Genomic DNA, 27542 nt, shown 5'->3' on the forward strand with positions numbered 1-27542 from the left:
TATGCTTGCAGACCAGAAGAGGGCACCAGACCTCATTACAGATGGGTGTGAGCCACCATGTGGTTGCTGGGAATTGAACTCAGGACCTCTGGAAGAGCAGGCAATGCTCTTAACTGCTGAGCCATCTCTCCAGCCCCAGCTTTAAACTTTTGCCATTCATCACAAATAATTGTAACTCAAAATCTGATGTAAAAGATAACTATTGTACGGCGCAAAGAACTAGTGGAAAGAACGCCCCAGTGGGTACAGACGACTGTCCCCAAGCAGGACTTGACTTCAATTGCTGGGGCCCACAACAGAACGAGCAAACTCTCCTTTGACCTACACAGGTATCCCATGCATGGTACAAGCTTCCCTCGCCCAAATAAATAAATGTAATAAAAATAAATACACATAAATTAAAAAATTTAGCAGCAAGCCGGCTACGGAGATGGTTCTCATTAGGTAAGCCTGATGAGCAGAGTTCAAGCCCTAGAATCCGCATGATGGAAGCACAGGACTGACTCTTTATATGTGGGTGCCTAAACACACACAGAAACTAAAAACATGTAGATGTGAGAGATAAATATGAAATAATTCAGCAGAAGGTATAACTAATATTTGCAGTGTGTGAGAAATCTAAGATGTACTGATGGGCACAGGAACACGGATAAAGTCAGTGTGTGGCAGACACTGGTCTGAGCTAGGAAAAGGCCATCGCAGAAAAGGTGCAATCGATACACAAGCACTCACTACAAAGGCCTTCCCCACTGGACTGCACGCTGGGAAATGTTCATTTGTACATTTCTGTGTGTAAATGACGGTGTATGTGTGTGCGTGGAGCAGGCATCCACTGAGCACACGTGTCCAGTGTCCTGCTCTGCCATTCTTCACTGTATCCCAATGACAGAGACTGTGGCCAACCCTGGAACTGAGCTCGTGGGCAGCAAATCTCAGAAATCCTCCAACCTCTGCCTCCCACAGTTCTGAGGTTACAGATACACACAGCCATGGTCAGCTTTCTATGTGGAGAGATAAACAAAGCCCCTTATCCACTGGGCCATCTCCTCGGTCCCCATTTGCATTTTGAAACATCAAAATTTATTAATTTCTGTTTTAAAAACAACGTATCTGGGCTGTGTGAGTAGCTTAGTGGAACAGCACTAACTCAGCATGGCCCTGAATCCACCCCAGCACTGGAACAGCCACCACCCCCAAGCCCCAGTCCGCCAAGCCTATTAAGCCGTACATCTTGTAGTACGCGCGTGGGGCGAGACCTACCACGGACTCCATGTCGTGCAGTGTTATCAGTTTCTGAAGCATCATCTTGTAAAAGGGGCGGATGAAAAAGCCTTGTAAGAAACAAAATATATGTAAGATGGATATCAATTAAAAACCAACAAAACCCACATCAGAAAAGTTTGCTACTCGATGCTAACCATCCAGCAGCTTGCCATGGTAAACTGCCATCCCAGCCACACGACCGATGAACTTGAAGTATGAGAGGTGATCTTCGTTACACAAGCCCGAGTTTGGATTTATCTGGAGGGTGTAATTATCCCTGTGAAGACAAACCACATTTGTGATCCTCTTGCTATTTCATAGAAAAATAATTTACCTAGGCAAGTGATTATGAAAATTTTCCCTTTTGTTATTTTTCTCTAATAATGATGGATCTAATAATGGTCTTAAAAATCTCCACTTTTGTCAAAAGATGGAAATAACCCCAAAGGACAGGCAAGTGAATAGGCTAAATGTATCCATATTTATGTTCAAAAGACATGGCTTGGTATTAACACGGCTGGATTCTGAAGACAGGCTGTTGCACAACAATTTCTTCTCAATTGAATTAAAATATTCCCTCTGGAAGGAGGGCAGGGCTCATAAGACTCAGGAAGTGGGGCTGTGGAGATGGTTCAGCAATTAAGAGTACTTGTAGAACCCACATGATAGCTCACAACCACCTGTAACTCCAGTTCTAGGGATCTGACGCCCTCTTCTGGCCTGTGAGGGTACTGCATGCATGTGGTGCATAGTCACACACGCAGGCACCGATACACATTAAATGAAATGAAAAACAAAGAAAGGCCCAGGAAGTTATCAAAGCTTACAAGATCCACAAAGCCCTCTCCCGGGCTAGATAAAGCAGCAACAACTGTGGGGACAAGAATACCGACCAACTGGGCTACCTGAAGTCATGCAGGGAGCTCCAGTGGCATAGCCTTTGTGGATCTTCACCCATGCTAGGGTGGCCTTCTGTTACCCAGCTGCCTTTGAGTCATCCCTGCTGCCAGGAGACTCCCCTCCTGCTTCTGAGAGTAATCCAAATAATTTCATTGGTTTGCCTAACTTTGTCTGTTCTTGGCCCCCTATCTGGGGTGAACAGAGTTTGCTCATATTTCCCAAGGAAATGTCACTTAACATATACTAAGTGAAATATCGCATAAGGCCAAATGCTGTATCGAATGGTCCCCTGTATCTAATGTAATGATAGTAGTCAGACTCACAGAGAGCAGACTGGTGGCTGCCAGGAGGTGAAGCGACAGGTATTTAATGGGTGGAGACTTATTTCAGGAGACTGGGAAAGGTACAGAGTTCAGTGATTCAGAGTGTACCTAAAATGTCAGCCAAGTAGCCATGTGCATGCTTACAGAGGGCTGGGGTGGGAGCTCTGGAGGGCCTGCCAGTCATGTGCAAATCACAGTGTACACACACACACGCGCACACACACGCACGCGCACGCACACACACACACACACACACATGGTTAACATGGTAATTTTTATGTTATATACATTTAAACACAATTGTAAAAAGTCATCTCTGACAAACCAGTTAGAGTCCCTCTGTGACACCGATCACTTAGCTCATGCTTTCTAATATCAACCTGATTTTGGAGATTGTGATTTCCCCCATCTTTTCTACATAGTTGTTTAGAGTACTTACGTGTGGTGGCACATGGCTATAGGATTAGCTAATCAGGAGGTGAGGAGGCTGATTGCTTAAGCTCACGACTTTAAGGCTAGCCTGGGCAACACAATGAGACCTGATAAAAAGGAACTTACGTAGCAGAATACTCGAACAGCCCGTAATAAGGGTTAAACATTTCCTTTGAAATGAGGAAGAACCATTCCCGAGCAACTCCTCCATAATCAAGTCCCTTTTCACCATCGAACTCAATCCAGAGTCGAGCCTTGAGGACGTCGGCTCTCTTCACACCCATAATTCTCCGGTAAGAATCCTCCAGAACATTTGCGCGGCGGAGTTTCATCTCAAATTTGTTTGGAATGTCATTCTGCAGAGCCAGGGAGAGAGAGCCATGGTGTAAGTCAGCCCAGTGTGCTCACCACACTCCGCTCTGTGCCCACAGCCCTTTCCTTTAGTAAAACCGTCAGGAAAAGCCCCACCCTCCCTGCTCAAGAAACAGGGTCCATTCCTGTCACCCAGGTTAGTCCTGCAGTTGTTCAGGCTAGCCTAGGACTCAAGATCGACTCAACATCCTCCTCCTGGACCCCCACTTCTAGCCTGAGTGTATAGTCTTAACATTTTTCTACAGGGGCAGAATGTAGGCTTTCTCCCCGAATTACTTCTGATTTTTATGTCCACAGAAGCTACAGCCAGTGAGAATAAATCCTAGAAAGTATTTTGCCAGTAGTGCATTCCATGTTGTTATAGGTTTGACCATACTGCACCAACACCCCACATACTGCTGGCCCCCGGCCTACTGCCAGCTCCTCCACCTCCAGGTCCTTACTACCGTCCTAGGCTCTGTTCTCTACATGTGATGGGTTCAATCATCTACTCTTCACAACAACACTACGACAGACTACCATCTCTGCTTTAACAGGAAGAAACTGCAGACAACAGAAGAGGGAAGTCTAGCTTTTCAGCCTCTCTCTTCCTGTAGGAACACTTGGCTCCTTTATCTCTCGTACGTCCTGTGCATCAGAGATACGTGCAAGTAACTATGCCTCAGCTCCCACTGTAAATACTATAATGTATCTGAGTGTTTTATCCCTGAGTGCACAACTGTCCAATGGGTACATTCTCAGTACTCTGTGAGCTCAGAGAAAGACAGACAAGCGCTTAGGAGAATACATCACCCTGCTAGTGTATTTAGGGAAAACAGAAACTTAATATAAACAGCTCACAGAAGCCACATAGGCACCGTACTGGTCTCTCCAGCTGCTCATGCAAGTTAAACAGTGTTAGGACTGGAGAAAAGTGGTTTTTAAAGACTAATTACCAGGGGCCTGGAGAGATGGCTTAGTGGTTATGAACAGAGCTGCTCATCCAGAGGACCTGGGTTCAATTCCTAACACCCACATGGCAGCTCACACCTGTGTGCAACTCCAAGATCTGACACCCTCACACAGATACACATACAGGCAAAACACCAATGCACATTAAATAAAAATAAAAAATTAGTTAAAAAAAAGACTAATTACCAGGGAACTGGTGCAAGTAAGTACCCTGTTCTGGGACAGGCCCCATAGTTGGGCTAGGAATGGGAAAAAAGAACTAAAATTGGGGTGTCAGATGTACGTCCTCAAGGACGGTGCAGTATTGTGTACGTGCATGTGCAGCTGAAGTCAGTATTCAATGCCTTCCTCATTGCTCTCCACCTTATTTATTGTTTGTGTTTTTCCTTTTGAGATTCATTCTTACTATGTAGCCCTGCCTGGCCTGGAATTCTCTATCTAGACCAGGTTGGTTTCAAAATCACAGAGACCTGCCTGTTTCTGCCTCCTAGGTCCTAGGATTAAAGATGTGCACCACCAGGCCCAAGTTCCCATCTTTTAAGGATATTTTGGGGCTTTTTTTTTGAGATACAGATTCTCTGTATAGTTCTAACTATCTTGGAACTCTCTATATAGACCAGGCTAGCCTGGAACTGCCACTGCCTCCTAAGTGCCCAACAAGTACTTTAACAACTGGACTATATACCACCTTTCCTGTCAAATGCTTTAAAATCACAACACCTAAAATACAAAACGATTTTTAAAATAATTAAACACAAATTAACACAAAGCCATTGTTTAAGTATATCACCAAAGTTCTGGAGAATTAAAAAGTCCTTTTCTATTTTAAAAATTCTATTGGAAAACATAATATTTACACTAAAAATATTTGTTAAATTTGTGAAAAAATCTGGTATCCAACCCACCATTTTGAATCACTTGAGGGTCACCAGCTTGGAACCCTAGAAAGGACAACACAACATTGCCACCTAGTGGCCATGCTCCTGAACTGCAGGAAAAGGAAGAGGGTACCAGCACATAAGGAAGGGATTTAAAATATTACACCAAAGGATGGGCAGATGGGTTAAACTGTAAACATAATTGAAGTCTGATAATGGGAAAAAAAAAGTGTAATGAACACATCTGACAAACATAAGAAAATAAGTAGCAATACCACTATTTTCACCTCTGTTCACTCTTAATTTTTATCCATCCCAGGGGAATCTGATGTCTCAGGTCACCTCCGGACCCCCCACAATTAAAAACTTAATATTTTGCTTTGTTTTTTTTTTTTTTTTGAGACAAAGTCTCACTATGTACACTTAGCCACTCTGGAACTCTCTCTATAGACCAGGCTGGCCTTGAATTCAGAGATCTGCCCGCCTCTGCTTCCTGGGTGCTAAGATGAAAGACTTTGCACCACCATATCCAGTCTTTAAAATAATAATCTTTGAAAATCATGAGACTACGACAGAAGAGATGGTTCAGAGGTTAAGAGCACTCACTCACTACTCTTCCAGAGGACTCAGGTTCAATTCCCAGCACCTACACAGCAGCTCACAACTGTCTAAAACTCCAAGATCTGATACCCTCATATAGACTTACAGGCAAGGAAAACACCAATGCACATAATTTTTTTTTAAAAAGGAAATAGGCACCAGATCAGGCATATGTGGCATACATGCATGTATATAGGCAAAACACTCACAGATACAGAATAAATCAATCTTCAAAAAAATAATTTAAAACTTCTTTAAAACACATACCCCCCTTTTCCCTATGAGAAAGTGACCACTGAGTCCTCAAACATAGCAACTGTATCTGTGACTGTGTGTCCCGTGTCGTCCCCCCCTTAGAGAACAGCAACTCTATCTGTGACTGTGTGTCCCGTGTCATCCCCCCTTAGAGAACAGCAACTCTATCTGTAACTGTATACCATACTTCTCCCCTCACCCACACTCCTTAGAGAAGAGGCCCCCCTCTTTCCCCAGGAGGTGGCCCCCTCTCCTCCCCCAGAACACCCCTACCCCCATCTGAGTAGCGGTTACAATGTCACTAACCTGCTTCTTCAGCTTTCTTCGGAAGAACTCATACTTCCTTTTGTAATCCCTGGAGTAGGGCACTGCCTTTAGTTGAAACATTTGGAAAAACAAAGTTTAGATTGGTTTTATTCTGGAACAGTGTTATTAACTCCCTCTGGATAACTTATGAATATATACAAAGGAAAAATTTTTTGAAAATTAAAAGTTTCATTTGAAGAAGAGCACACAGAAGGCTTATTATTATTTTAAATTCTCTTTAAGATAAAATTGAAGTCAGCAGTCATTGTGGCAATTTTCTTCATGCATTTTTTTTTTTTTAAAGAGTCGCTCTATGTATCAATGGCTGGCCTCAAACTCTATGTAGACCAGGTTGGCTGTGGCTCAGAAATCTGTCTGCCTCTGCCTCCCAAGTGCTGAGATTAAAGGTGTGTGCCACCACACCTTGAACTCACAGAGATCTGCCTGCCTCTGCCTCCCAAGTGCTGAGATTAAAGGTGTGTGCCACCATTTCCAGCTCATACAGTATTCTTAAAATGCGACATGCCAGAGGCAAAATAAGTCTTTCAGGTAGAGATAATTTAGAAACAAAAATTTCTACTTCTGAAAAGGCTTTGAAAGTGCTTTCTCCATTAAAGGAACCAATTGGAAAATGCGTTTTCTCTTGGACTTCCAGGCGTTCCCTTTCTTTCTCATTATTTTAAAAGACTACATGCCGAGATACTAGACACTAATCTAAAAAACCTTATGTTCATTTTTATTAATTTTGTGAATTAACAAAGTCTGAAGGACAAAAATGGAAAGAGCAGCTGTAGAAGAGAAGTCATTTTTCTGTAGTTAACCTGATTCAAGGGCAGTGTAACTATGGTACAGTGTAATATTTCTATAAAATATGAGTAAGGCTTAAATAGTGGCTCTTCGCAATGACTGACTAAAAACCATTCATCCTGACTCTGGCTGGCCCTTCTGTGGTTTGCACTGTTTTAGATGGGCAGGTGTCAACCCAGGCTGAGCGGCTTACTGCTCCAGATTCTGACTGTATTGTGCAGTACAACGGCGAAGAGCAGGCACAGTGAGGAGGGAGGGGAGGCCTGCAGAGGCTGTTCCTTTGAGTTCCACCTTTGACCTAGAGCACCAGGATGCTGGGGACTTACTGGTCCAGTTGTCGCCACGTTCTGGGTCCGAGGATCTTCCCACTGTGTCTTTTTTGTATCTAGGAAGGAAAAGAGAAAAGATGTTCCTCTTCCTCATGTCTAAAACCGAGCACTACGAGAACTGCAATAGCGAAGTCTCAAGGCACGTACTGTGGTTTATATAGAAGACTCGTCCGTCTGTGTGGGTTCTCTCTTCCCATCCTGGCTGTAATGAAACATTTGTTGCAATTATTTTATTTTAGCACCAGACCTTAGATGATTATTAAAAAAAAAAAAAAAAGAACCAGAAAAGAAAAACTAACCCCCAATACAAAGAAAAAATCCCCCCAAAATAGCATTAGTTATATGCTTAACTTTCACATATTTTTAGCAGAAAGAATCAATAGTTTAATAACAATGTTAGTTATAGTTAAATAACTCCCATATTTGAAGGTATCAGGTTAGCTCAGCAATAGAACTTACAGGTAAAGGTCCCAGGTCATTAGATGAGTCGACTGGAGTCTTTGCTTTCAGATGAGCAGGGATTTTCGATCTTGGGTCATCCTTTATTTGGTTAAGTCACAAATAAAACAATACACATACTTTAAAATAATGACAGCCACTGTGCTATAATTGCTTTATAAAGTTGACAGATATTTAAAATACTCTCTTTGGAGTGGGAGAGACATCTCAGTGGGTAAAGCATTTGCCAAGAGAGAGTGAGGAACAGAGTCTGGATCCCTTGAACCCACACAGATGCCAGGACAGCACCATGCATGGCCTGTTGTAATTGTAGCCGTGGATGGAGACGGGATCCCCATGGCAAGCTTGCTAGGCAGACCAGTGGCACAGACGAGCTGTGGGCTTGGGTGAGAGAGCCTGCCTCACCTAGTTATTAGAAGAGCAATGCAGGATGATTTCTGGCATCAGTCAGGCCTCCGCATGCACACGCAAACACACACACGCAAACACACACACAGTTTCTCACACATACATGCACATAGGCAGCAAGTACATGTGTGGACGCACACACATGTATACATGAAAATGGAAAAATAATGAAATTAAGTATTACATGTTTTTGGCTTTCTGAGGCAGAACTCAAACAGCCCAGACTGACCCTGGAGCCCTGATCCTCCTACCTCAGTCTCACAAGTGCTAGGATTATAGGCACATGCCATCTTACCCACTTAGCCTTAATTCCTTCGCCTGTGACTTACTTCTCCTCCTAGCAGATAACGCGGTGAGGTCGTCCCATTGAGAGGTAGATAAGGTCACTTCCCAGGGGATCAGCACTGATATCTTGCACTGAGACCACTTTACCCCAATGAACCACATCTGGGCCAGTGAGATAACTCAGCGGGCCTGAGAACTGTGTTCAATACCTCTGCAAGCTACCCTCTGACCTCCACACATACATGACACATACAGGATAGAGAAATGCATGGCTATAATCAAACAAAGAGATGAATAATAGGATCATCTGTTTGGGTTATTGTTGGTTATTATTATTTTTTTGAAAGATCAGAGGGTAGCTTAAAAAAAGTAACTAAGGGGGCTAGAGAGATGGCTCAGAGGTTAAGAGCATTGCCTGCTCTTCCAAAGGTCCTGAGTTCAATTCCCAGCAACCACATGGTGGCTCACAACCATCTGTAATGGGGTCTGGTGCCCTCTTCTGGCCTGCGGTCATACACACAGACAGAATATTTTATACATAATAAATAAATAAATAAATATTTAAAAAAAGTAACTAAGCCGGGCGGTGGTGGCGCACGCCTTTAATCCCAGCACTCGGGAGGCAGAGGCAGGCGGATCTCTGTGAGTTCGAGACCAGCCTGGTCTACAGAGCTAGTTCCAGGACAGGCTCCAAAACCACAGAGAAACCCTGTCTTGAAAAACCAAAAAAAAAAAAAAAAAAAAAACAAAAAACAACAACAAAGTAACTAAGATCAACTCACATCTTAAAGAAGAGAACAAAGTTCAATTTACTTGGATTAATGAATGTATTATTACTTCAATATTATTATATTAGTCAAGCTCTTTTAAATTTGTTTAAGTTTTGCTGACCTTTTGAAATAGTTACTAAGTCTCAAGTGTTATGTTTGGAGAACTTTTTGTTGGTGATGAGCTAAATAACAAACAATTTTAAGGCTTAAACTAAACTGATGAGGGCTCCGAATTAAAAGCACTGGCTGTTCCTTCAGAGGACCAGGGTTTGGCTCCCAGCACCCATGTGGTGGCCCACAACCATCTGTAACTCAGATTCCAGGGAATCTGACACTCTTCTGGCCTCCATGGGTGCACAAGCATATATGTAGGCAGTCATACATAAAAGAATGTAACTAAATTCTACCAACAACAACAACAAAATATCTGTCCTTCATGGAGTCTTTCTGGTAATATTAATAAATGAGATACAGGGGCTGGAGAGATGGCTCATTGGTTAAGAGCATTGCCTGCTCTTCCAAAGGTCCTGAGTTCAATTCCCAGCAACCACATGGTGGCTCACAACCACTTGTAATGAGGTCTGGTGCCCTCTTCTGGCCTGCAGGCGTACAAGCAAACAGAATAATGTATACCTAATAAATAAATAAATATTTAATTAAAAAAAAATAAATGAGATACAAAGTTGAAAGTGCTTTGAAAATAGAAAATATAAAGGTAAAAACCTATTACTAAAAATCTTTCTAAGCCTTTGTGACTAGTGAGCCAGAAACTAGAAACAGAAAATAAATACGAACACCTTCATAAAATCCAACATAATCTCGAAAAGAAGCATAAATGTACGTTGAACACAAATAATATTACTAAGGCTCCCTGGAGCTGGGTGAGAGGCTCAGTTGGAGAGCGCTCACCTATGTGCACAAAGCCCTGGCTTCCATTCCCAGAAGAATGGGATTCCCACAGAGCCTCGTGTGTGGGGTGGAGGCAGGAAGATCAGGAGCGCAAGTTCTAGGGCAGCCTGGACTACATAAGACCCTACTTCAAACAGAAAAACAAACCCAACCGAGACTTTTACAGGTAACTCACGGACTATTAGGAAAGCACACTACACTAACACATGTGACAGATGCAGAAGCAGCTCTTGCTATGATGTAAACTGAGGCGCGTGGAAGTTACCCAGGTGGTGGTTTTGGTGTTGTGGTCAATAAAGAAAGGCCTCCCATTTGGTGCATGCCGGACTTCCCAACCTTTAGGAAGGAATCCTTGCCCAGTGTCAGATGCTGAACTCGCCTGCTGAGCTGGGTCACTGGGGGGGGGAGCTGTGCAGAAGGCCTGCTGAACTCTGGCTTGATGGCAGCTGACTGGTCTCTGCTGTGGCCTGGCACATTCATTAAGTCATACTGTAAAACTATAGAGACCTCACAAATAAAGAATATAATTAAAATAGCTAGTTTAACCTGTGAAGAGAACTGTTTGCACACTTGCAAACCAGTCCTAAACATATGAGACTAACTCTTAAAGAGTTGTTTCTATTATGTGGAGGGTGTGTGTGTGTATGAGTGCAGAGACCTGAAGAGAGCCTAGAGGTATCGGATTCCCTTGCTGGAGTTACAGACGGTGGTGAGGCCCTGATGTGGGTGCTGGAAGTGAACTTGAGTCCTCTGGAAGAGCAGCAAGTGCTCTGAAATCACTGAGCCATCTCTTCAGGCCCAAATCACCAACATTTTAATTTTTTCCCTGAATTTTAAATAAACTTTTCTAGAAAACTGTTTATAATAATAATTTAGCCAACTAATTTATAATAATTTTCTCAGCTAATTAACACACAGTAAAATGACTGCCCCAGGAGCTACAGGGCAAGGAAGGCACAGAGCAGACAGCAAGCACTGCCCACGAAGACTCAGTGGGAACATCCCCCAGCGCAGGACTGGCTAAAGGGCCAGCGAGACAGCTGCATGGGCAAAGGTGCTTGCTGCCAAGCCTGAGGACCTGGGTTTGATTCCCCAGAACCCACATGGCAGAAGATGATCAAGTCCTTTGAGTTGTCCTCTGACTGACACACACACACACACACACACACACACACTCACACACAAACACACACACACTCACACACACACTCACATATACACACACAAACACACACACATACACACACATACATACACACACACACACTCACATATACACACACATACACACACACAAACACACCCTTTGGTGTCCATCTTCCATAAAAAAAGAAAAAAATTCAGTGAAAGAAATGGAAATAAGATAGAATAAACATATTATCAGTCTGCTACATGGAAGAGGTCACAATTATAAACTTCTTTTAAAAGTTTATTTATTTTATTTTATATGTGGGTTTTGCTTGCATGTATGGCTATGCACCAAGTGCATGTAGTGTCCATGGAGGTGAAAAGAAGGCATCGAGTCCTTAGAACTGGAGTTACAGATGGTTGTGAGCCTCCATGTGGGTGCTAAGTACTGAACCTGTGTCCTCTGCAAGAGCAGTCAGTGCTCTGAACCACCGAGCCAAGTCCCCAGTCCATAATTACAAATTTCACAGACACCCATCACCAAGACCACCCATTAACAAACTATCTGAACAAGGGCTCAGGGAGACAGCTCTGTGGATAAAGTGCTTGCCATGGCTGTGCAGACCAGAGTTCAGATCCACAGCACACAAAAAAGCCAGGAGGACATGGTGGCCAGTTTACAATCCCAGTGTCTGAGAGATGGAGACCAGATCCCAGAAAAAACTCCAAGTTCAGCAAAAGAGCCTGACTCAGTAAATAAAAGGGAGAGCAACTGAGGAACAGACATGGCATCCTTTAGTCTTCCACACACGCATACACTCTCAAATTACACACACACACACACACACACACACACACACACACACACACCACGCGCACGCATGCACGCCAAATGAAACAGCAGTCACTGAAAGTAGTAATCATCCAATGGACTAGATTATGATTTTGCTCTCCTAGCCCCGATTAGATTTGCCTCATGTAATAACACACACTGGAGTCCACGGGAGACGGCAGAACAAACACAAGACACCAAGTGTGCAGTCCGAGCTCACCCGGGAAGCTGTAAGAAGACAAGCTAACAGTGCAGAGTACCTGCATGGTGGGCTTGGCCCACGTGGTTGTTCTAGAATTGTGGTCTACATAGTATGACCGTCCTCTTTCATCTTGTTTTTCTTCCCAACCTGGCGGCAATCCAGATGAAGTAGGCAAAAGCTAACGCATAACAGAAAAACTCCGTGTTAACTGGGGAGAGCTCCTGACGGAAGCTCGGGGCCCTTCTTCACTGCCAGTGCTCTAAAATGACCCGTAATTTATTTTGAACTAAAACCACTCATCACAACAGAAAATGGGCAGATGATACATTGTAAATTTAGAACAATGAACTTAATTTTAAATCATCTTTTAAAATATATACAAAACAGTAATTCATTTGGAAAGAAGGAAAAGAGACAATGAGCATGATAAAACATGTCAACACCAGAAGCCATATGCTTAGGGATACATGCGTGCACACACACACAAACTGAGGAGATTATTGCTAACACTGGCCACTTTGCAGACGGTAAAGTGAGACTTTGGAAATGGTTCCTAAGAGAAGCAGCTGATGTCTGAACTGAAGCACACTACCCCAGAAACCACATTTAAGTACAGAGGCAGGGATCTTGGTGAGTCTGAGGCCAGTCCGACCTACCATGTGAGTTCCAGGCAAGCCAGGGGCTCCACAGTGAGACCTCGTCTCTGCTAACATATGTTCTGGCATAATCAGACAAGAGAGGATGTGGATCCCAAAACAGGGTAACAGGGTAGTCCCCTGTGCCCTCTATGATTTGGTGTCAAATGACCAGGCCAGTGGGCTTCAAAGTCAGGTGGGCCCTTATCCTCAGCATAGGATGTAAGGAATCTATCGTAAAGATATGTCTCTGCCTAAGGCGCCTTTTGATTGGCTTTAAAAAGAGCTAAACAGCCAATAGCTAGGCAGGCGAGAATAGGTGGAACTTCTGGGGAGAGAGAGGAACTTAGGAAGTATCCAAGCACGCGGGAGATGCCAGTGAGACATGGAATAAGTTGGATATACAGAATGGAAGAAAGGTAAAAGCCATGTGGCAGAAGACAGATTAAGAGAAACAGGTTACATAGATGAACAGAAATGGGTTAATTTATGTTATAAGAGCTAGCTGGGAACAAGCCTAAGGCAAAAGCCAATCTTTCATAATTAATAATAAGTCTTCATGTCATTTGTAGGCTAGTGGTCCCAAAAGAAAGTCTGACTACAGGAATCTTTTTCAGTAGGGAACCATCTTTTTAAGACAGATGAGCTAGTTCCCTAGGCAACTCTCGAGCTGATGATGCTGGAGCCTCAGCATCCCCACGATGTCATCCTCCCACGAAGGTACAAAGCTCTTTTCTCCTAACTGATATACAGACTCAGCATCCCCATGATGTCATCCTCCCACGAAGGCACAAAGCTCTTTTCTCCTGATATACAGACTCAGCATCCCCATGCTGTCATCCCATGAACACACTAACCTTGTTTCTCGTAACTGATACATAGACTGCCATTCAAAGGTGGGATGATTGGTGGGAAAGCGAGGTCCTCCCAAGAGGAGAAATGGAATGTGCACACAGATGAGAGAGGAAAAGAATTAGGGTTTTGAGAATAGCCAGGCGTTTGGAAGAAGGCAGACAGGAGCCAAGGTGGCAGGCAAGGGGAAGGGAGGACTGAAAAGGGAGGCGCCTCAGAGTTTAATTCTATTTGAAAAGACAAGTGAGGCTGGGGATACAGCTCATTGGTAGGGTGCTGATCTAGAAAGCACTCTGTGCCTGTAGTTCTAGCGCGTGGGAGGTGGAGGCAGGAGGACACATGAGATCCTGTCACAAACAAAAGTGACTACGCAAGGCAGTGAGAACTTGGCACAATAAGAGGGGAGCCAGGAAGAAGACGGAGTGAGAGATCACTGTTCATCAGCACGGGTCTCTACTGAGTGTGGACTGAGACCAATGGGAAAGGAGGCGCCAGGAGATGAACCACTAACCTCGCCACTGGTACACACACTGGACTGAGGGATGACGTCCCTCATGGGACAACACACACAGGGCAGGTCTGGCTGTTGGGCGCCAGGTCGGGACACAGCTGGTGCTGTGGATCATGTGTGCAGTAGCAGGGGCCCAGCACCTCCCAGCAGCACAGAGAAGCCAAATTCCACCCACCATCATCAGCAGGGGCCTGCTTTCCATGAGAGGCAGTTCTCTTAGGTTGTACCCCGCGTCTCCTCAGTCCCCTGCTGGGCACTCACTCACACCCAGGGTTGTGATATACAATAATTAAAAAACAACTGAGCTTTCTATCTTTCGTTCTTGGCTAAGGGGAGAGGAGAAAACTCACCACAGGAAGTGCAGGCTGTTCCTCAAAGATACAGGCTTGCGAGCTGCCTCTCTGGTTGGAATGATTCTTGAGGGGAGGAAACAGTAAGGCTTTTAGGTCTCCCCTCAGGGTGCAGACAAGGAGCAGGGTGAGGGTGATGCTGGGAAGGGTGAGGCTAAGAAACAAGGGAAGACCCATGGGGGATGCCTCCTCTCTCCTCCCTCCACCCCCAAAAGGGTGAGTTCTGTATGCACGTTCTCTGATCGCTGGCTGTCCACAGATGGGCTTGGATTCTCTCTGTGTACATCCATGCTAACTCATCCTTCATCCTAGTTGGTCTTTCTAACTAGCACTCAATACATTCACCTTTCCTGATGGTTACAGTGTGGTTCTTGTTCTCCCTAAATCAAATTCTCACCATTTGCCACCTTAATTACTCCAGCAGTGGCAAGGGCTTCCTACTGCAGCCAGAGTGCTAAATTGAGTCCCCTGGTTCTCTGGCTGAAGCCTTCAACGGAGCTTCAGCTATCACTCTGACGTACAGCACCAAACACAGTGCTTCCGCCCTGGGCCCGCCTCTTCCTCAGCTCCAGTCACTTCCAGCCTCACAGTCCACCACTGGGCATTCCACTTCAATGACTTATTTCCTGGAAATCCCATAGTCTCTCTTCCCCTTTCTCTTGATATACAAGCTCTTACCACTGACTGAAATATCTTGTTTTTGTTATTAAATGACATCAAAACTTATAAACACACATACACAAAATCAGAATACCCCAAATTGTATTGTTTATGGTAACAAGATGGCCAAACAATCTAAGTTCATCACAACAGGAAAACAGTGGATACTTTTAGGACAACTTGTACGTAAGCCATGGCAAAAGCTGAAGATTGGCTTTGGTGACTTTAAAAGAAGTACATTGGTATTCATGGAAACAGTACAATTAGCAAGTGAAAAAAAGTTACCAAAAAGAATATATAAGACGATAGCAAGGGGACAAGAGTGAGACACATGCTCTGTATGCAGAAGACTCTCACATCCAAACCAACCAACACATCAACACATATGAGAAACACACATACAAATAAACCATTTACAGTTACGTCCAGAGGACCAGATTTTGGGATCCAGCACCCATCCGGTAGTTCACAAAAACCTGTAACTACAGTTTTAAGGGATCTGGTGCTCTCTTCTGGCCTCCATGGGTATGACACTCATGTGCACAAACCCGTATACAGATACATACAGACGTATACACATATACATTATTAAAAATAAATCTATAAAAATCTTAAAAGTATATATGTGTGTACATTTATGTTTACAAATATATACAAAATGTTTAGGACACTATATCCTGAGCCAGTAACAGTCACGGAGGAAACATAATTTATTGTTCTGTAGGCCTCAGTTTTGTCTCAGGTTTAAACACAAGATGAGAATATTCTTAACTGCTGACACCTATACATGGCCTAAGCATGACTCGCGTATGTCATCACACCTGGTTTTTTATTTGGCATTGGTTCTGAGCATCATACTCCTATTTGCATGGCCAACACTTCACTGACTCATCTCCCCATACCTGGTCTGTAAACCTGATAAATCCTTGACTGGTTAATTAATTAAATCAACAGGAAACAGATCAGGCTGCTGGAAGAGGGAAAGGGAGGAGGCGGCAGGTGAACTGACGGATATTCATATATGCAGGTACATCTAACTGTGGGATGAAGCGTCTAGAATAAGGTGCTGGAAGCCTGCAAACACTGTCCACTGGGGGCCAACACTGAAGCCAGTTCCTCTAACCGCTCGACTCCGAGATGTGGCGTGAACGTGGCTACGGACAAGTAGGAATGGCTGCATTCCAATGACACCTTATTTATGGCAACAGGCAGCTGCAGATTTGGCCCGCAGGACGCAGCGATGACCCCTGCACTAGAATGAAAGTCTTGTGAAAGCAGGGGGTTCTGTCGCTTTATTACAGAGGGACTCCCAGTGAGTGATTAGTTATGGTGCCTTCTTTAGGTCAGCCCACAGGAAACAGTCACTTACTGAATAAAGCAGAGAGTGACTAGAGCAGCCACGGAGAGTAAACTGCCTTCTACTGAACCTGCCTCATGGTACAGATTAGAAAAAGCCAGGCAGAGTTCTCACAAGGGTGGTGTACGCTGGGATGCTTTGCTCTTGAACCCTGCTGCAGACAGCAAGAGAAACCATCGCCTCTCTTTAACATGGCTCTTATTGACACATGTACCGCAACAGCTGTGATGTAAGGGTAAAACCTCATAGAGGGGATGGAGAGATGGCTCCATGGTCCAAAGGACCTGAGCTCAGTTCCCAACTCCCATATGGTATTTCTCAACTGTATCTAACTCTAGTTCTTGGGGATCTGTTACTTCTGGTTTCTGAGGATGCCAGGCATGTACATGGTACACATACATGTAGTCAAAACACTCATACACATAAAAATAAATTAGAAAACAAAACAAAACAAAATTCCTCATATAATCAAGAAGACAAGTAGCCTCTGTCACCCAGGAACCGGCCTGGCACACATAGGTAGGGTCATGGCAAACTTGAGATGTCTTCTAATTTGTACCTGAACCAGGCAAAATAAAATAACACTAGCTAAGCCACAAAACGACAAGCAGCTGCTATATCCTGGCAAGTAAGTAACTGCTCTTCTCCACTACTCACTGAGTTAGTGTCACGTCAGATGAGAAGAGATACCCAGCCACACAGGTCTCTCCTCTTTCTGACAGCATCCAGACTGAAGTCCTGCCTCTCCGGACTCTCCTTAACAGTTACCCAACAAGGAGCCCAAATCCACTGTCCTGACACTCTCTCACCAACCATGCGTGTTTTCTCTTGCTGAAATGTTTAAGGAACTCGGCTTCTGGCTTCTATGTTTCTGGTGGGTTTGCCAGGATAGTAAGGGACCCTGTGACTACAGCCAACACTGGGGTTATCCATACCCTGCTCCATACTGTTAGTAGGATGTTAAGTTAAAAAAAGACGGCCACATGATAAAGACCCAACATGTCGTCATTACACATGACTTAAGACAAAAGTTTACATAAAGCATATTTATGATATGAAATCACAAAGCATCACAAAATCTAAGACATCTTACCGAGCTGGTGACTGGCTGGCCGGTGGCCGGATTTCCATACACAGCAAGTCTGGTATCTAACTCTTCTGCGAGGTGAGCCTGCGAATCTACATGACCTGACGAAGGTGACTGGAAGGCCTGACCGCTATACACAGTGTTGTCTTCATCTCGTATAATTTCCCAGTTCTAAAAAGAACAGAATCCACGTGAGCCACAAGTACACTCGTCCACTGCTTTAGAATGTGCTGGAAACAGGAACAAAAGAAGGGTTCATACCTCAGGGGACTCCCGGTTGTCAGCACTGTCCACCTCTTCCGAAATCTGCCGCCTGGTGGTGAATGCTCGCTGCGCCTGCAGCTGAATATTACCGTTCTCAGCATCTGAGAGGTCATCCCTAGGGAGAAGTATGAGAGGGTATCACTCCTGCCTCATCACAGTTAGAACCATAATCAAAGAGTCTGCGGTCAGTGAATACTTCGATTGAATTTATTGGCTTTGGTCAAAAGCTATTTCAATATGCTGACCATATTGTTAGGAACCAGGGCAGGGGGAGAGAAAGTCTCCTGCAAATGTGTAACTAATGGCTGATATTTACTACATCACTGTGCCTAGGACAGTGTCCTAGTCAGTTTCCTGTGCTGTGACCAAAGGTAACTCAGGGAGGAAAGGGTGAAAGCCTGTCTCAAAAAACCAAAATAAGTAAATAAATAAAATTATTATTACTATTTGGGGTTTTTTTTTTTTTTTTTTTGAGACAGGGTCTGACTATGTAGCCCTGGCTGTCCTGGAACTCACTGTGGGTTCGAATTCAGAGATCCACCTGCCTCTGCCTCTCAAGTGCTGCGATTAAAGGCATGTGCTACTATGCCCAACTCCTAAATATAATTATTTTAGTTGACACATAAAAAATGCCTATCCTGGGGCTCGAGAGACAATTCAGTGGTTAAGAGCACTGCTTCTCTTTCAGACGGCCCAGGTTCAGTTCACAGCACCCACAGAGTGCTCACAGCTGTCTATAATGCCAGTCACAGGAAATCTCATAGTCTTATGCACAGACACACATGTAGGCAAAACAGCCACATGCACAAAGTAAGATAAAAATTACAAAGAACACGACACTGGGCAGTTTGGGATACCGTGTACTTCACGGGTGCACACAGTACATGACCGCGTAACGAGCAGAGCAGAGCGCTTGGTGTGTTATCAATTCATTCGCCTGTCTCTTCTGGGTGGCCTGAACATGGGGGAGCTTCAATATTCAATACAGTCATATCAATCACAGCCACCTTACTGGTCCACAGAGCACAGTTACTGTGCCTAGCTGTCCCTCTGCCCACAGTCGTTGCCTCCCTAACCTGCTCAGCCACTAGAAGATCATTTCTTCCTCTGCTGTGGCTGGTAAAGACGTTAACTGTGACTTTTGACTCTAAGGGAATGTTTAAGACATTTTTTCCCACCTAAATATTGCCACCCGATTTTGACACTAGCCACAGTGAAAGACAATTCTGCTTGGCAGGTCTGTCTGTCAAAGACAAGAGGGTGGTTTTACAGAATCTCCTACTTTGTGGTCAGAATGAGATCGCACAGATCCTGATGCCTCTATGCCGGACAGTGTGACCACTGGTCTACTTTGGAGGGACTTGAGACTAGACAGGGCCAAAGTATCAGATGTACAGTATCAGGAAGTTAATGGAGTGGTAAGAGAAACTGTAAGTGTGTGTCAAACATCCAAAGACCAAAATCAGCTATGGGAAACCACATGAAAAGAAAGAAGGGCATCCGATATAGAAAAGTCTGAAAATATATGCAGTTTTTGTTGGTTTGCTCATTTGTTTTGGTGCTGGGGATTGAACCTAGGACCCTGAGCTTTCTAGTCAAGCACTTTATTAGTGAGCTAAACCTTTAACCCCAAATGAAATCATTGCACAATTCTGTACCATTTCATCCTTGCTCTCCGCATGACCAAATCAGAGAAGGGTCTTTAACATGGGATCCTTATTAGTGGTTCCTCTAGGACTTAAAAATAATTTATATTTTAAAATTGAAGAACTGGGGTTATAGTTCAGTGGTAGAAAGCTTGCTTAGCATGACCAAGGTACTTGCTCAATCTCTAGCAGCACAAAAACATTGCAGAGAATACAGATCGTATATTTTAATAGTCTACCACAAAAATTTCCATGATAGGTGGATAAACTTGTTGCACAGACATACAGTTGCAGGCAAAACACCCATACACATAAAACACCTAAGCCCAGGCTGGTCTCAACCTTGCTGTAGTTAAGAACTCCTAATCCTCCTGCCTCCACCCCTCAAGCGCTGAGGGTCCAGGTGTGCACCGCCATACTTCATTTTATGTGGTGCTGGGGGTGGAACTCAGGGCCTCCTGTATGGCAGGCAAGTATTCTATCAACTGAGCCACAGCTGAACGCTCAAGTAACTTTTGTGTGTGTCTATAGGCGAGAGCCTGGCGTGGTAGATTTGCGGCGGTCGGAAGACAGCGTTTGGAGTTTGATTCTCTTTCCACTATGTGGGCTGTCAGGCTTGCTTGCCCTCAGATAATTTTAAATACTATCTTTTTTTTTTTTTAAATAAAAACCTCAGCCAAGATAGCAGTTTTCAGAGACAGTTATCTTACAGCTTAGGGATCCCTGTGCCACTATGGACCAGCTCGAGACATGGCATCAAAATGCAAAGTGGCGGCAAAATATATCCAGATGGGTACATACTCAGGGCTTGGTCTCTTCCACTGTGTTCTTCTAGACTCATGGTTTACATAGTAGGTCCTTCCAAGGATGTCCTGCCTCTCTTCCCATCCTGGAGGTAGGGGAGAAGGTTCTGGTGGACGCTGCAAGTGGCTAGCAGCATCTGGTTGGTCCAAAACAACCCAGCCAGGCTGAAAAACAGAATGGAAACAATTAAGTTACACTTGACATTTTTTTTAAAAGCTTTATAAATTATAAAGGAAACAAAAGAAGGATTTCACATGTTCAATTCCAGAAATTATGCATAAACAGAAGTAGTATATGCTCAACTCTCGTGGCCAGAATGTGAATATTTTGTAACCAAGGCTTTCCTGCAAAATGATAAGCATTTAAACTGAGGACGCTTTAAAACCTGCGAAAAGTTTAAAATACAAGACAGAAATAAAAAGAACAAAACAATAACAACACCATCCTGAAAAAAAAATTAATCAATAACAAAAAACAAACCCCAAACCTTTTAAATCACTAAACAAGGATGGTGACGTTGGAAGGTACTAGGAAATGAGAAACGACTGAAACCAGCTTGACCCTGGCTGCTCTCTAAGGCACAAGCAACTGAACAAGGCATCATCTCTCCCACAGAGAACGTGCCTTGCTCATGGTGGAAATCAGCAAACACCACAGACATGAAAAGAGCTGTCAACTGAGGTCAGATCCTGAGAGGCCCAACAGAGACGAGACAGTGACTGAGAAACACTCCCCACACAGGGGTGTGTGGTGACAGATACAGCGCTCTGATACTCATGTCTGCATTTTCTATTTCTTCCCAGTACAGGGGAGAAATACAGGCCCACTACAGGCACTGTGGTTACATTGTAAAACAGTCAAAAACGGGATTTTAAAAAAGAAACGCACAGTGCCGGGTGGTGGTGGCGCACGCCTTTAATCCCAGCACTAGGGAGGCAGAGGCAGGTGGATCTCTGTGAGTTTGAGACCAGCCTGGTCTGCAAGAGCTAGTTCCAGGACAGGCTCCAAAACCACAGAGAAACCCTGTCTCGAAAAACCAAAAAACAAAAAAACAAACAAAAAAAAAGAAACACAGAGATTTGGTTAAGACTAAAAAGAGACAAAATGCATACATCCCTAGGGCAGTTAAATAAAGAATTAAGTGAAAAATATTAAATATTAATGGTATACTTTGTAATAAAAACCTGGTAACAGAGCTTAGAGAGATTGCTCAGTGATTAGGAGCATAATGTTCTCGAAGCAGGCCTGAATTTGTTTCGGAGAATCCCCATCAGGTTGTTAACAACTGCCTGTAACTCCAGTTCTAATACCTTGGGGCTCCGTATGCATGTGTACTCAAGTACTTATACCGACACACTGACACACACCCCTAATAATAAAAATAAAATTGCAAAATTTCTCTTGCTAGCTGGTGGTGGCACACACCTTTAATCCCAGCATTTAAAAGGCAGAGGCAGGTGGATCTCTATGAGTTTGTGGTTAGCCTGGTCTACAAGAGCTAGTTCCAGGACAGGCTCCAAAACCACAGAGAAACCTTGTCTCGAAAAACCAAAATAAATAAATAAATAAATAAATAAATAAATAAATAAATAAATAAATAAATAAATAAATAGTGAGAGTCAATTCTCAAGTTCAAACAGAAATACATATAAGACATAACCAGCATCAGTCTAAGGAAGGAGAGAGGCGTGGAGACAAGTCTGTAAGAGAAAACACTCTAGGCTGCGGTCGCTGCGTGGAGAGAGGTGGTTACAGACAGCTCAGAGCAACAGACTAGGAAACCCAGAACGAACAAAGCTCAGAGGAATTCAGCACATAACAAACACATTTTCAATCGCTGGGGAAATAGGAAGGTTATTTAGATAATGGGTACCTGTTGGAAAAAAAATTAATTTGGATCCCTATCTTCTACCAGGATACACTACAGACCGAGTAATACTCAAATGCTAAAGAAGTAAACCCAAAGGGTAGCTGAACAAAATTGGAGAAATTTAAAGCAGAAAAATTAAGAGCAGAAAATATGACAGCAAATCCAGAAAGCACAAAAGAATTATACATTTGACTTTAAAACCATAAATATAACAATAAACATATACATGCCCATGCCCTACTAAACCAAAACAAAGCAAGAGATACTGGAAAAGTCTTTGGTACTATAACAGATAAATACTTTAACAGACACTGGGCTTTTATTCTGGGTCCTAAAGACCCTGGGGGCACGCATGTGCAGGCAGAAGCAGGCTGGGAAAGGGACACAGCCCTGGCACGAAAGGGGGTCAAGAAAAGATGTGGGAGGTAGGGGCTGAGGAGGAAGAGAGGAGGAGGGTCGGGGGAAGGAGACAGAATCACTTAGTGGAGGACTTTACCTGGAAAGTAAAGTAAAGTCCCTTCTAGCTTACTCCTCTCTGTTTTTCTTTTTACTTCTATGGAAGCTGATGCTTCATTTTTTTTCCCTGTTGCTCAAAGTCCATTCTCTTCTTTTCCTCTCTCACTTCATCTTCATTTTTCCTGTTTCCTTTCTGTATGTGATCATAACATTGAGCCTTATAAAGAAAATCTTGGGGCTGATGGCTCAGGGGTTAAGAGCATTGACTGCTCTTCCAAAGGTCCTGAGTACAATTCCCAGCAACCACATGATGGCTTACAACCATCTGTAATGGAGTCTGGTGCTCTCTGCTGGCTGCAGGCATACACACAGACAGAATATTGTATACATAATAAATAAATAAATATTAAAAAAAACTATTTAGAGGTAGGAAATAGTACCAATTTTTCTCTTTATTTCATGAGTGTGTGTGTAGAGGGGCGCTTGCATGCTATGCATGTGGAGATCAGAAGGCATGGTTTTGGAGTTGGTTCTCTCCTTCTACCTCACTGTGCAGGGTCTTTCTCGCTATGTCTGCCACTGAGGTGCACACACTGGCTGGCTGGCCCTGGGGCTTCCTCTAGTCTCTGGTTTTTCCCATCCTGCTGTAGAAACACTATCGCGTGTATTCTGAGGACGGAGCTTCAATTCAGGTCGCCAAGCTTCACAGCCAGTGCTTCTACCCACTGAGCCATCTCCCTGGCCCCAGAATATTTCCTTGAAAATGTGTATTTCTCTTCTTAAAGATCTGCTTTAGTGTTATCCACGTAAATTCAATAAGAATAATGAAAAAAAATGTAACTTAATTTAGGGCTTTAAAAAATGAAATGGTTTCAAGTTTGAGAAAGTACAATTGTACCCCAAATACTACTGGGAAAGATAATGTTTTCAGTTTTTGGGTAGGATTCCTAAGAAACATGGATTATCTCTTTTTCTCATAAAATAATTTTCTACAAGTCAAGGAATCCTAATTACTAGTCTGAAAGCCAATATGCAAATACCTACAATTTAATGCAGTCAGCGGGGCTGGAAAGCAAACACAGAGTGCTGAGACAAACATTTTACCCTAATCATGTAAAACCCGTACAGCTAGCTTCTCCCTGAGGCGCAAAGAGCGCAAAGGAAATGCGTTACATAACTGCTCCTCAGAGCCACTTTGCCCAGAAAGCGCCTCCTCCAGCACTACAACCGTTTTCTTCAAATGCAGAATTTTAAATATTTAGTCACAAACTAGATGTCAAAGAAGCAGGCAAGACTTCTCTGGTCTTTGGCTGCCCAGAAGATAAACAAGCACATTTGTGTGTCTGAATTCCTTGGCCTTTCCGTAAACAAACGACACGCTCCCATCTCCTGAAATTATAAGGTGGACTCTGAAGGAATCCAAACATTGCGATGGGAGGCCACAGCATGAAGCAGAGCCTGTCTACACCACAGGAGCGAGCCGTGCACGAGCTGCCTGTGAGCCGTGTGCAGGTTCCCCAGGAATGAAAGCTGCAAAGTGTTTCAAGTCTCTAGGAAAGTCTTTTCTGTCTTCATGGTAGACACCCTTCCTTTCAAACAGAATTATACAATGCACGATACCCTCTGCACTACTATGCCACGTACAGACTTAGATACCCCACCCACAATCTCTTGAGGGCTTAAAATCTGGGCCAGTGAGGTGGTTCCAGAGATATCCAGAGATAAAGAATCTAACTGTCAAGTTTACGTCTAAGTTCAGTCCCGGGACCTTCACAGCGGAGGAGAGAGAATGGACTCCTGTCAGCTGTCCTCTGACTTCTACTAGTACACCATGGAACACGAACGAACGAACGAACGAACGAACGAACGAACGAACACACACACACACACACACACGGAGGGAGTAAGGGAGAGAGGGAGGGAAGGAAAATGAAAGAACAGGGGCTCAAAAGATGGCTCAGCAGTTAAGTGCACTGGCTACTCTTCCAGAGAACCGGGTTTAATTCCCAACACCCACACGGCAGCTCACAGTTACCTGTAGCTCCAGTCCCAAGGGATCTCAAACACCTCTGACCTCATGAGCACCAGGCATACACATAGAGCACGTGTACATTCATGCAAGCCAAACAATCACACATAATAAACACAACAAACAAAATATTTAAAAAGTGTACATCTAAAAAATTATTAGAAGGAAAAAAGAGACAAACAGATGAGAAGCAAGGTTAATCAAAGAGGTGGATGCATATTTCAGAGAGGGTACGTAACAAGGTTCAGTTACCAACTTAGGGGTCACCTGTGTTTTGTGACTAGAAAAAACAGCTATTTTCAGACATCCCCCCACAAAACAAAATTTCATTGTTGCATTTGGTATTTATTATACCAAAAGCTTTGCTAACTCACTCCCTGCTCCAGAATGTTCTTCACAAGGCATCCAGGCACATGAGCTGGAGTCCAGGCCCCAGGCAGGTCCTGGTTTCATTGCTCTTGTGGCATTCAGAGCCAAACAGACACGACCGAGGAAGAAAGCACACACAACCAAGAACCTTCTTGAACAGTTAGGCAACAGACACACACACACACACACACACACACACACACACACACACACACACACACACACTACGTGTGGCTGAATAGATGGTGCTCCTTCAGATGAGCTCTGCCTTCTAGGGGACCCCAGGAAGGCAGTACTTTGTACTCCAATACTCTCTTCCTCCACACACCCAAGGGTGTGGAGCTCTATCCAGGCTTGGACTGTCTGTTATTCTTGCCATCCATGAAAATCATGAACTTATACTTATTTCAAATAAACACAAGAAAAGCAACAAGAATTACATATCCCAAGAGTTTCTTTTATAATATGACAATTCAATAATAACATATTATAGCAATTTTAATATAGTAATATGTCTACATATTTAGCTTTACAAATACTAAATTATTTTCTTATTCTTAAGGAGACTAAGATATGGTTTTGAAAAACTAAAAATAGTTAATGATATAATTATAATAAACACATTGTTAACTATTGCATTTCCTATTTTCTAACCTTTAAGACCAACAACAGCCACTCTACAGAAATATCTCCAGTGGGAAAACTGCTTAAGGAACATTTGGTGAAATCAACATCCCAGTCACTTTTACTGCATGTGTGGGTTTCTCTGAACAACATTATTTTTCTACCAAGTATGTAGAAAGACAGCAGACAGCTCCTTTGGCAGCGTAAGCAAACATCTCTGGACTCTCACCTCTAGTTCCTCAGCCTGATCTGCATTGTCATCTTCTGAGCCATTGGATTTAGGTAAATAAGTCATCTTCAGTCTCAGATACCCTTTAACTCTTGATTTGTGGCTGTGGAAAAGAAATAATTATTCACGGAACTTGAATACCAAGAAGAAAGTATTTGTTTGGGGATCTACTAGTTGGGGCTCAAGTTCTGTGAAGAGGATATTCGCCAAAGAGAACAGGGGTGGAGAAAGGAAAGGGGTGGGGTAGGAAGGAGGGGAAGAGGGAAGGAGGAGAAAGGGAGGCCACTACATTACAGGTAAGGGGCTTGGGATGGTTAGAGGTAGGATCAGAGACAATCCAGGACCTTCAGCTGGGCTCTAAGCTGCGGGGGTTGGGGGTAAGATGACTGGACATGATCCGTGATCAGAGACATAGCGGAAGCCCAGGTGGCTTTGCAGCATAGTCAAAGCAGACAGGAGACAGAATTTTTGTTGCTGTTGTTTTGTTTTTTAAGAAAAAGGTAGTATAAAGAGTTTCTAGCAGTTGAAAGGCCAGCTATCAGGGCAAGCAAACAAGGAGGAAAATATCTCCTTAGCTATTCCCGATATGCATACATTGCAATCAGTCCAAAATTAAAGGAAGAAAAGAGATTGAACCCCAAGATTTCTACAGGAATTACATGCAGGACTGTTCTCAAAGAGAATAAACAGCAACACAACCATAAAGCAAGGGCTCCTTTATTTTGTTTTAATATTTGTATTATAAATAATAAGTTTAAGGAGTCATTTTAAATGAATTTTTTTTCAAGTGCTCATAACACAATGCTCAAATGCATTTCTTATTTTGAAACAAAAATAAAGCAAATGCTATGGTTTTCCCAGATGTCCTCGATCTGCTATTTGGACTCATGATGGTAAATCACACATTCTAAATCGATTTTACTTGGGCGATGTGGCACAAAAGACCAAAAGGAATTTCATTTACAACCTGAAATTTAAATTTTGGAAGACTGGAGAGACAGCTCAGTGGTTAAGAGCGCTTTCTGCTCTTTCTGCTCTTGCAGAGAAACCAGGTTCAGTTCCCAGCACCCACATGGCAGCTCACAGCTGGCTGTAACTCAAGTCTCAGGGAATCTGACATCCTCTTCTGGCCTGCCTGAGCATTGTATGGATGTGGGGCACACACATAAATAAATCTTTTAAAAATATCACACTTGACTAGGTGGGGGTGGTGGCGTGCTCCTTTAATCCTAGCACTTGGGAGGCAGAGGTAGGTGGATCTTTGTGAGTTCGAGACCAGCCTGGTCTACAGAGCGAGTTCCAGGACAGGCCCCAAAGCTACAGAAAAACCCTGTCTTGAAATATCAACAATAAAAAGATTAAATTTTTTGTTAAAAAAAATAATAAAGGA

General features: G+C 43.4%; 1 protein-coding gene across 3 annotated transcripts in view; it reads right to left on the minus strand.

The window, feature by feature from the left end:
• Nedd4 (neural precursor cell expressed, developmentally down-regulated 4, E3 ubiquitin protein ligase) overlaps nt 1-27542 on the minus strand; it is a 97682-nt gene that overhangs the window by 12101 nt on the left and 58039 nt on the right. For 2 of the 3 annotated variants that reach the window (XM_013346391.2, XM_026779290.1), the window contains 13 exons: nt 26153-26255; nt 20573-20739; nt 18123-18240; nt 17868-18032; nt 14758-14823; nt 12468-12587; nt 7876-7956; nt 7564-7618; nt 7414-7472; nt 6281-6346; nt 3045-3274; nt 1419-1540; nt 1261-1331 (listed from right to left, as the gene is read on the minus strand). In XM_013346391.2, the coding sequence (XP_013201845.1) occupies nt 1261-1331; nt 1419-1540; nt 3045-3274; nt 6281-6346; nt 7414-7472; nt 7564-7618; nt 7876-7956; nt 12468-12587; nt 14758-14823; nt 17868-18032; nt 18123-18240; nt 20573-20739; nt 26153-26255 (1423 nt within the window). The remainder of the gene's footprint in view (nt 1-1260; nt 1332-1418; nt 1541-3044; nt 3275-6280; nt 6347-7413; nt 7473-7563; nt 7619-7875; nt 7957-12467; nt 12588-14757; nt 14824-17867; nt 18033-18122; nt 18241-20572; nt 20740-26152; nt 26256-27542) is intronic. The other variant, XM_013346392.2, reaches the window with a different exon arrangement.

The sequence above is a fragment of the Microtus ochrogaster genome, chromosome 5 (genome assembly GCF_000317375.1).
Source record: "Microtus ochrogaster isolate Prairie Vole_2 chromosome 5, MicOch1.0, whole genome shotgun sequence".
NCBI classification, from domain to species: domain Eukaryota; kingdom Metazoa; phylum Chordata; class Mammalia; order Rodentia; family Cricetidae; genus Microtus; species Microtus ochrogaster.